The 10,505-nt window shown below is 33.4% G+C and overlaps 2 protein-coding genes across 13 annotated transcripts; one reads left to right on the top strand and one right to left on the bottom strand.

The window, feature by feature from the left end:
- Positions 1-321: 321 nt before the first annotated feature.
- LOC120254789 lies at positions 322-1,697 on the top strand (the record flags this gene model as incomplete). Its single annotated transcript, XM_039262818.1, has 3 exons — positions 322-1,076; positions 1,154-1,306; positions 1,388-1,697. Coding segments are annotated over 3 exons (1,115 nt in total), but the record flags the coding sequence as incomplete, so codon positions are not given.
- A 448-nt stretch (positions 1,698-2,145) lies between these two features.
- On the bottom strand, positions 2,146-7,986 carry LOC120254790 (putative serine carboxypeptidase-like 52). Of its 12 annotated transcripts, none has more exons than XR_005534750.1 (14): positions 7,790-7,986; positions 7,651-7,715; positions 7,475-7,537; positions 7,217-7,333; positions 6,523-6,694; positions 6,042-6,143; positions 4,754-4,786; positions 4,475-4,660; positions 4,313-4,390; positions 4,155-4,230; positions 3,459-3,993; positions 2,923-3,116; positions 2,759-2,830; positions 2,215-2,682 (listed from the first exon to the last, which is right to left on the bottom strand). XR_005534750.1 is itself a non-coding variant. In XM_039262819.1 (4 exons), the coding sequence occupies exons 1-4, from the start codon at positions 3,100-3,102 to the stop codon at positions 2,404-2,406; spliced, it is 423 nt and encodes a 140-aa protein (XP_039118753.1). In that variant the 5' UTR covers positions 3,103-3,255; the 3' UTR covers positions 2,215-2,403. The 12 variants fall into 12 exon arrangements, 1 of the variants encoding a protein (XP_039118753.1); XR_005534751.1 differs by having other exon boundaries at positions 3,459-3,796; positions 3,889-3,993; positions 6,523-7,333; XR_005534756.1 differs by having other exon boundaries at positions 2,146-2,682; positions 6,523-7,333; positions 7,654-7,687.
- Between the last annotated feature and the right edge of the window lie 2,519 nt (positions 7,987-10,505).

The following is a 10,505-nucleotide window of genomic DNA, read 5'->3' on the forward strand; positions in this document are numbered from 1 at the left end:
ATAATCACCAAAATAGTCCCTGTAATTTTCTCTCTCTTCCCTTTTAGTCCCTCTACTCAAAAATGCTCCCGACTAGTCCCTCTACTTTTGAAAATGTGTCCACTTAGTTAAAAATGCTCCCAACCAGTCCCTCTACTTTTAAAAATTTATAAGGTTGTAGATGTAAAATATCATATAAAAACTATTATTAAATTAAAAAAATTTTAAAATAACCCATGTGCAAAAACGTACCATGCAAGTATTTTTTGCGCATTTTCGTAATTAATTTAGAAAATACTCAATTTGGTATATAATTAAAAAATGCAATATTTAAAAAAAAAGCCTCAAAATCCCCCAATCCCTACCAAACCATTAAAAAACTCTCACAATACCATCAACTAGAGAAGAGAAAGGAAACTCCCCAGAAGAATGAAGACCATGGCGACCATGGCCAGGCCTCCACTCCTTCCTCCACCACCACCTCCTCTTCCTCCCTAACTAGAACACTGCCTCCTACGTCATCCTCATCAGCAGCTCAGCGCCGGGAAGAGGAATCGACGGAGCCAAACAGCTGTTACTTCCCTGGCTGCCGGATAGACACCAACTGCAACTGTGACATCTGCCTAGCTAGCATCAATGCCACACTTGATCTCATTCCTCATTCCTATTATAGCTCTCTAACCAAGCTCTCTTCCTCCTCTTCAGTTTGTCGCCACCCTCTCTTTGGCCCTAAAAAGACTCCTCCGGTGAAGCCTAAGCCTATCTCCACCCCTCAGTCTCCACCCATTCAATCCACTGCTAAATCTAGACCAATTAAGGAAAGAGTTGTTGCTGAGAAGGCAACAACAATAAGAACCAAGGTTGTTGTTGTTCTTATGGTGTTCAGTTTGTTTTTTATTGTCGATCAGGGTATTCCAAAGATGGTGCATTGGAGAGGTTTTGAGCCTAAATTGAAGGGTGACACATTGAGTAAGGGTATTGTGGGTGAATTGAGAGAGAGAATTGGGTTAGTGCAGGATATGATTGAGGAAATGATCAATGAGAAGTGTGTGATCTTGGTTGGCAGCTCTATGAAACTTGGTTGGCGGTTTCATCAGGTGATCTTTTAACCAACAAGCCAAAGGTTAAAATTTTTTACTTCTTTAAACACTAGTAACTGGGTTGTTCATTGCAGGAAGGCCAAAATTTTTTTCATTGGAAGTGTGTGATCTATAAATCATGGGTGGAAGAAGTGAGCATTTGGGGAAGTCCTTTGCGAAGCTCCGGCCTGCTCCCTGCTTCCTTTTCTCCTCGTTTGCTCTCTGTTGTCTCCGGTAAAATCACAGAGGTAGTGTACATATATGTACACATATTGATGTATTATTTCTAATTAATTGTGTGTTTGAGTATATACTATTTCTGTTGGTAGTGGTCTGATGGGAAGGTGGTGAGCACTATAAGGACAAGTAACAGTAGTAGTTCATGGACATTGAAGCCATGGAACAAGAGTGTGATGCAATTGGAGGCAAACACATGGGTTGTAGAGTACAGGAGAAGTGCATGGTTGGAAGGTCAGGGATTACTTGAATTTGCAAGGAAGATGGTGAGAGTGAAGAATTTGAAGATGTTGGCATAGCAAAAATCTCTGTTCTTCTCTGTTCACAAGCAGGTCTCAAAGGAGAGCATGGTTCCCTACAACAAAAATCCCAAATGGGCACCGTAAAATTGGCACAAAAATGGGGTTAAAAACCGTACAAACCGATTTTTAGACCAGATTTGACTACTAAAATTAACTGCCTATAAAGACTAGTCACAAATATATTTTTCGATCTGTTTTTAATACTGCGATCGAACTTTCATTACCGTTTTTCGACGATTTTTTTACTATTACGCCAACCGTCACCATCAATGTTTGCTACGAGACTTCGATTCTACATCCCAGACTATTTCTCAGACCGCTTCATTGGCTCAAAGATTCTGCATTTGATTTTTAAAGACGATATTATATACTATACTTTTTTCACTAGATTCTAGCACGCTTTTTAATAAAAAAATTTTTGTTACAGCTTTTCACGACGTTTTTGTTTAATCTGTGAAAAAATAATAATTTATATGAATTTAATTTAATTTAATTTTTTTTAATTGCATTAGTTAAAAATTTTGAATTACCAAATAAAAATCATCCTATTGAATTAAAAATACATATAGACGCCCTATATATACATTGGAAATCATGTAGTATAACTATACAAACACTTGTATCAAAACAACATTAAAACTCCATTCCACATGCAACATTAAAATTCAGTATTGCAGCCTTGTTGCTGGGGAACAAACAAGATCCAAGTTGACAACATTTGCAGAACAAAAATTTTAAGTAGAGGACACTTGCCATCTATTATTAAAAAAAAAACTATAGTGGTTGGTGTGAAAGCCATCTCTTAATCATAGCCAGGCTCTCCCTTGGCTTGTAGTCTGGAGCTGTGTGACCAACACCCTACATAATTGAATGCATATAGCCACCTCCTCATCAGCTGGTGTTAGTAACTGTAATACGATGATTCAACAAAGAGAAGCAATGTTTTTCAAGTAGATCTAGCTTCACCTGTAAACAAGAGCTCTATAACCTTGGCTTGTGAGCTTGTACTGGTATTTTACACTACTCAGAATATCATTAGCATACTGCAAATAATCATTGCATTTGATCCATTCTGGCACAGTTCCCTGCTTTGTATGAACTACAATTCAGCTACACAAATCAGAAATGGTATAAGCATCAGGCTACCTCTAATTAATATACCTTCTGGATGTGCACAGCATTTTTCACAGCATCATTGTTTGCCCAAATGTCACATAAGTAGCAACCATAAGTCTGAGATGACAATTATAATCTATTAATGCTATTATCATATAATTAAGTTGTTCTTTTAAAGCATGAAGGTTGGTCAGAAGCATAAAACTCACTCTACATTTGAGAGGAGGAACATCTGGTGGCACGATAAACTTTTGGATGCGTTCCACTACAGCTTGCACCTCCTTCTTTCTCATAGTGGTAGGAAGCCTCAAGTGAGCTGAGTAAGTGATGGTCTCTCTGACTGTCAGAGTCCCAAGCAGAACATTTTCTTGTGTCACGTAAGCTTGCATTAATGTGAAGGATTCTAATTTACATAAGACAATATGGTTCAAAAGCTAAATGGGCCATGAAAATTGATTGGTTAATTGAGTTGAGTAAGAATAACCATGAACAAATGTTATGATTTCTGCAGAAAAGATAAACGAAAGGGTATGCTCCAACTCCAGTTAAAAACCCAACTTTCCCTCAATTTTCACTCTTAGACCATTTTCATGCTAAGTCTTGTCTCTAATCTTCCCAATTCCATGTAAACAAATTCCATATTCACACTACTCACTCAAAGCATTTAATCAAACACAAGCAAAGGCGAGCTCTTTTTCCACATCAAAACAAATAAAAAAAAACTTGAATAAATTAGAAACCCTACCACAATGCCGTAATCAAGCCTCCTCTTCTTCCCATTCAGCAACACCTTCCCAGTGAGAACAACATTTCTCCCCAACCTCCATGTTCCAGTACCACCAATCAAACCAAATTCCCAAAATAATCAGCAAAAAAAGGCAAAATCCCCAAACTTGCCAATGAATCAAGAAGCGTAGATTTCCCATATCCAGAGGGTCCCATGATGGCCATGATCCCTCCGGGAGTCGCATACCCACTGAGGCCCTGGAGCAGCTTCTTTGCTGGCCTTAGACTGCCATAGTTGGCCAGCACAGCCATGAGATCCTCCCAGACCAAGTATGTGGCAGAGCTCGCCTCCTCCATCTTCCCCAACCCAAGAAACCCATCTCCATGGTCATCTACTATTTAATAGCAGAGGTGACGAGAGTGAAAATGCAGATGAGAGTAATTCTAACCAGCGATATTTTCAATGCCTGCAGAATAGTCTCAGGATCTCGAACAACGAGGTGGTTATTCATGACATATTCAAGAAGCTTTTCAACCAGACACTTGACATCCACCTACATAAAGAGCAAAAGCAACAAACAACGAGGTGGTTGTTGTAAATCTCTTGTTTTGATTTGTGCAATGTGTTAAATGAAATATACTTGATTAATGTAATAATTATCAGTATGAATTATAAAATATGTTCCAATGAGGATTGTGTATATAAAGTCTGAACCTTCTGTTTGTGCATCACCATTCATGTTTGGATTTATTGTCTCACGTTCTTTTGCTTCACCAGGTTGTTTATGATTCTGATTAGACAATCATAGTACTAATTAACTCAAATGTTCACAGACATCAAGAGACAAAAATAATATTATTAATAATAATTACCATGTTATTCATGTCTTCCAGCAATTCTGCGGCAAATGGTATTTCTTCAAGAATTTCTTCTTTCAGACCTTTGAGAAACTGCAAATCAAAACCTTCTACATTAATCTTTAATCAGCATTTGTTTCAATTAATTATATATTGAGAAATTAGCACAAGAAGAACCTGAACAAAATTGGAGACAATAGTTTGGCCATCTGTAATGCAAGGTTGAACAATTTGAGTGAAATGCCGATGACTGATTCTCACAACCTGAGAAAGCCTCTTTGTACATATTGTGAAAGGCTGTGGGATGTTGAAAATCACACCAATTTCTCCAGCCATGTCTGCAGCTCCTAATTTTGACAGAAACTGCATGCATTTTTAATTCTCCTAATTAATATATGTTTCCCCAAAAGAACTTTCAGATAACTTATTATTTATATAAAAAAGCCCAACTCATACCTTTTCTTTTCCATTTTTGTATGTGATCACATCCTGTCAAAAAAAAAAAGGTTATAGTAACACTCATTGAGACATAAACAGTTATAAATTGATGATTTCCACTTTTGATTCTATAGAAAGTACAACTTCAAGGTGAGAAAGGAAGAACCATAAAAAATTGCAATGGAAGACATAACCATTAAAAATAAAAAAAGGACTTGAAGTTAAGACAAAACATATATAAGCTCTGAGTAGAAGATTAAAAACATGCAGATTAGATTTGGTAGTTATTTTCTAAAAAATTATAATATAGTCGCTAGCAACCGGAAATGGAAGTTTCCAAATGAAGCCCTAGTAGAAGATTAAGATAATGCTGATTTGCCTACTAGTTAAATTTAACAAAGTACTTGGAAAGTTTCAATAAAATAATTGATGAAAATCCATTTGATATTATAAATTTTATGGAATAATAGATGAAATTCTATTAGATGTTATAAAGTTTATGGAATGCTATTAAAAAAAGGAATTAGTTCATTCTTGAAACTTGGAAACTATCTGATTGCTAAGCTACTGGTCATATGGGCTTTTCCTTGGACTAGATGACCAAAATATAAATATTTAATCACAAACTAACTACCCTTTTGCTGTACTAATATGCAATAAGGAAAACAAAACTGAGGCAAAATTTGTCAATTATCTCGTTTACTTCTTAATTATTCATGGTATAATGGTTGATTAATTAAACAAATTTAAATGATAAAATTGTACTATAATTTAAGAAAATATTAATATAAAGTTTGGAGAGAAATAAAGAGCATAATTAAACTCTTAATAAAACATTAAAAACTGAACATTTTACAATAAAACTTTGGCTTTAAAAAACACACTGATCATTCACAATAAGCCAACTTCATAGCCTCACAAAGAAGAATACAACAATAGTAACAAAATGCACCTCAAAAACCACGAGTTAAAGCTTAGTAATAAAAAAAGAATAAAAAAGAAAGGAAGGAAGGTGAAATAATACCTAGCAAAAGGGAAAAGGTTTCATGCCAATTTCTAGAGAATATTCAGTTATTATAGCAACATGTAACATAAATATAAGACATTTGGCGGCATCTTCATAAACATCATAGGATGTAAATCAACTCTAACCTGCTTAGTTACAGCATCTCAAAATACTAAACAGAATGGCAAAATAAGAACACAAATAGCTCTTAAATTTCAGATAGAAATCAGATATCCGAAATCTCAGATTTTGAAAACATTAAAGACCTTCTATAAATCAACTACCAGAACTGTTGATTACCTTCTGTGCTTATGTGGCTGAATAAGTGAACCATTTGCTTATATCAATCAACTACCAGAACTATTTTCATGACACCACAACATCCTGTGATAATACTATCTCCTGCAAATACATCATAAGAAGGTGAGGTCAATCCATATATATATATATATATGTAACTTTAAACATAGATTGCAGTTATGAAGAATAACCAAACAACACAACCCTAAGGTTCACTTATTCATTAACAGAACAGTAAGAGATAAGAAACTGAAACAACTTTACCTAAGTCAACTAAATATCCATTGGTGTAAGTAAAATGTTTCTAGGAGCTCATCAAATGTCAATAGGCACAGTTTTGCTTTAGTAGTATTAAGTGTTCCCATAAACTCCATAAATCTAAGTAGAACTTAAGCATATCATCACATATGATACAGGTCTGCTTGTGATCATCATTCACAGTCCAAATACAAAAGAGAAGCACTGGAAGATATATACTTACCTTTAGTCTTCCATCCTGAAGGAAAACACAACTTGATGTCACGGCATGGCCATGGTCAAACAACCATCCAACTTCTGCTGATACCTCACCAACATTCTTTTCTTTCAGTAAACACCACAACTGCTTTGGTAATGCCACAAGATCTACCTCATCTCTGATGGATTTTTGTGGTCTGTCCTCAATAAGTTCACGAAATACACCCCGGAAAGCATAACAAGTAACACTCAAGTTAAGGAAATAAAAGGAAAAAAAAAATTGGCCGCAAGGACATAGCGGCCACAAATATTGAATAATGCACAAATAATAGTGAAATCAAAACTTTTCGAGTAAATATACTCATATAACTTGTATCATATCACATTCCAATAATGTCATCCGTCAGTGTGTACATACATCAGGGCCTAATTCAAAGATATGTTATAATAGTAAACATATCTGGAACAGATCAAAGTCATTCAAATAAGGAAATCAAGTAAATCAAGGGTGTCTATATGAAACTTTGAAAAACAAGGAGTTGTGAAACTCACAACCTTTACAAAATCATTATCTAAGAAAAGCATTGTCAAGTGCACAAAGCAGAAGTCCTAATGGATTTGTTATTCCGTGCCACAAAAGCTATAAAAGTAGAGACATTCATAAGGAGAAAAGAAAGAAGGAGCAGGCTGTTAACAATCACAAGAATTTAGCAAGCTACCGGAACCATCCACTTGCATATATGACATAGAGCTTCGTATGACAAATTTGAGCACACACAAATAATCAAAAGCCTATTCGGGCTTTCATCGTGTATTCCATATGCACATATGGGACGCTGCCAAAGGAAAAGTCACAATGATGATTTGCAAGTCAGCGACAGAACCAATTATGGAGCCAATTAATTGTGAAACAATTAACTGTAAACTTTGATAATTTTATTTTATTTATAAAAAAGAAAAAACGCCAAAGAGTTCACCTCCGATCGTACCACCACTAATCCTTCAGTTCACGCTGATGCTTCCCTTCCTCCTTCGAGCTCCTGCAATGGCCACAGAGAGAGGGAAAACATATTCAAACCCTAAGAAGAACACATTATTCTGAATCTCCTCCGGATTTTAAAGAAAAGAAACAAGCTAAAGATAGTGATCTCACTACCGATCGTCACCGATGTTCCTCTTCCTTCCAGCTCCTCCAAAGGCAACAGAGAGATCTAGACCCTAGAATGAACACCTCTTCTGAATTCTCGCCAGATCTTTGGAATTTCAAAAAAACAACACCCTAAAGAGCTCACCACCGATCGCATCCGCCCTCGATCCCCCCTTTCACTGTCGCTTCTCCTCCTCCTCGTAGCTCCTCCAATGGTGTCCTCGAGAGAGAGAGAGAGAGAGAGAGGAGCAATGAATAGTGAGATCCAAAAACAAAGAAGGAGACGATGCCACTGGCGGTGAAGAAGCTTCAATGGGGGCAGGGGAATAGAGTTGGTGAGCAAGAGGGCTTTAGATGTTTTGAGAAATTTTTTTTTTCTTTTTTTTTTCTTTTAATTATCATAACTAATAAAATTTATTTATTAAATATTTAATATATGTGATGTGTCGCTATTTAATAAAAATGCAAAATTATATTTAATATATTAAAAATATTTTTGGCACCATATTTTACACAATATTAACTTATTAATATATTTATATTTTTTATACTGTATTTTGATATGACATTAATAAATTAATATTTTTTATATAGTATTTGACACAATATTCATATATTATTATATTTATATTTTTGTAGACTAGATTCTATGACTTGATTAATATATTATTATATTTATATTCTAGACTAGATTAATATATTTATATATTTATATTTTTTAGTATCATATTTGATACTGGATTAGTAGAATTAATATTTTTTAGTACATGATTTGACACGATATTCATATATTATTATATTTATATTTTTTTCAGACTCGTATTCTAGTATCAGTATTAATATATTATTATATTTATATTCTAAGACTGATATTTTTCACTGGCATTAATATATTAATATATTTATATATTTATTCAAAGATGTTGACATCGATATTAATATATTACTATATTTAATTATATCATTTGGCATTAGTATTTAGACTAGTATTAATATATTATTATATTTTTAGGGTTTTACGCAGTATTTTAGACGAGTATTAATAAATTAATTTTTAAAAATATGTCTAGACTCACGATTTTAAGACCTGCATGTAAAATTATTAAATTTGTATATTTAAGTACGATGTTGCACGCAAGTAAATAATACTTTAAACAAATATTGATACCGGTTTGTTAGTTCACATCAAATCTAGAACAAATTTGTCACGATTTTATTTCCGTGCCAATTTTACCGTGACGATTTGGGATTTTTGTTGTAGTGGTTCTTACATAGGATTATTGAATTGTTTGATTTCATCTTCTTCATTGAATCTCATTTCTTGTGAGATATACTCAAGTTCAATTTGTTTTTCTTTGATTCAGCTCTTTCTAGTCCTAAAAAACTATGAAGTTTTATTTTGCTGTGGTTATGGTTGCTTTGTTTAATGGAGAGGATATATATAATAACTCTTGTGAGGATATGATAGCTGTAATTAACTAAAGGCATTGATTAGAAGCATGGATTTGGGCATTTACATGAATTTGACATTTCTTTCTTAAAAATCAGTAGATTATTCGGGATAAAATTTTGATAAGCAGATGTGATTTGCAATGATTTCAATTAAGTTATATTTATGCATTTGTCAATAAACATCAAATTTTCAGCTGACCAACACAAGTGAAAGAGGAACCGAAAAATTATAACTTTAACGTGCAGAGTCTCAAAGAATTTGATGTGCATGTGAATAATAATAATACACAATTGTGATAGCAAAGATCACCCACCTGCTAGTCCTTCTTGGCGTTCTGATGTCATAATGTTTTGATCCTTTGGTTCTGCTTCAGAATGTTGGATCATTTAAAGAGGACCATGTTCTTGCTATCAAAACCCAAATAATCCAACATATAATGAGTTTGCATGAAGGACACAATACAACAATGTCAGTATCAAATCTCCCTCATTTGATGAGTCATTTCCATTTGTTGCTTTATGAGTCATTAGAACAATGTCATTTGGTCTTCCCATTACTATTATATATGAAAGTATGACAGATCAATCAAGATTGACTACCCTCACCACACATAAGGTTAAAGTGTTTAGAAGGTCACCCATGATTATTATTATGCATGACATTAGAGGAGGTCTAGAGTTCATCTGGTATGAGAGATTCCATGAGCCAATAAAATTCTTCAACTAAAATTCTTAGGAATGTTGCAGATGTTTAGCAGCATCTTCAATGGAACTACTGTTCACAGATTGTATCACTATCACTATTCACCTATGCGGTCATGTATACAGGCTCACACTTGGCCACACACCAAAGTCGGTTTTATTAAAAGTGAGGCCTTAGACAAAATCATAATAAATATTATTTTAAATTTTTTATTAAATGATAAATTATATAATAAAAAATACTATCATAAATCAATTAAATAAATTAAATAATATAAATTTTAGAGTTTAAAAAATAATTAAAAATGTTTAAAATTATAATTATGATAGTAAATAAAAAATTTAATATATATATATATATATATATATTAAAAAGAATTATGAGGCTCTAAAAATTTGCGGGGCTTTATTGTTTAAAAAAATTAAAATTTTCAAGATAATTTGCTAATAAAATTTTTTTTTAATATAAATTAAAAAAAATATAAATTGTGAAACCTGAAAAATTGTGGGGTCCTATTACTAGCCAAATTCATTGCACATATTGATATTTATAATAAGTGTAATAGTTAAAAAAAATAGTTAAAGTTTTCAAAATAATTATATGGATATGATTATAGGATAATACCAAATAAAAATTTAAAATATAATTAAAAAAATAAATGGTGAAACCTAGAAATTTGTGGTACCCTAATAAGGCCAAATTTGTT

The sequence above is a fragment of the Dioscorea cayenensis genome, unplaced genomic scaffold (assembly GCF_009730915.1).
Source record: "Dioscorea cayenensis subsp. rotundata cultivar TDr96_F1 unplaced genomic scaffold, TDr96_F1_v2_PseudoChromosome.rev07_lg8_w22 25.fasta BLBR01000630.1, whole genome shotgun sequence".
NCBI lineage: Eukaryota > Viridiplantae > Streptophyta > Magnoliopsida > Dioscoreales > Dioscoreaceae > Dioscorea > Dioscorea cayenensis.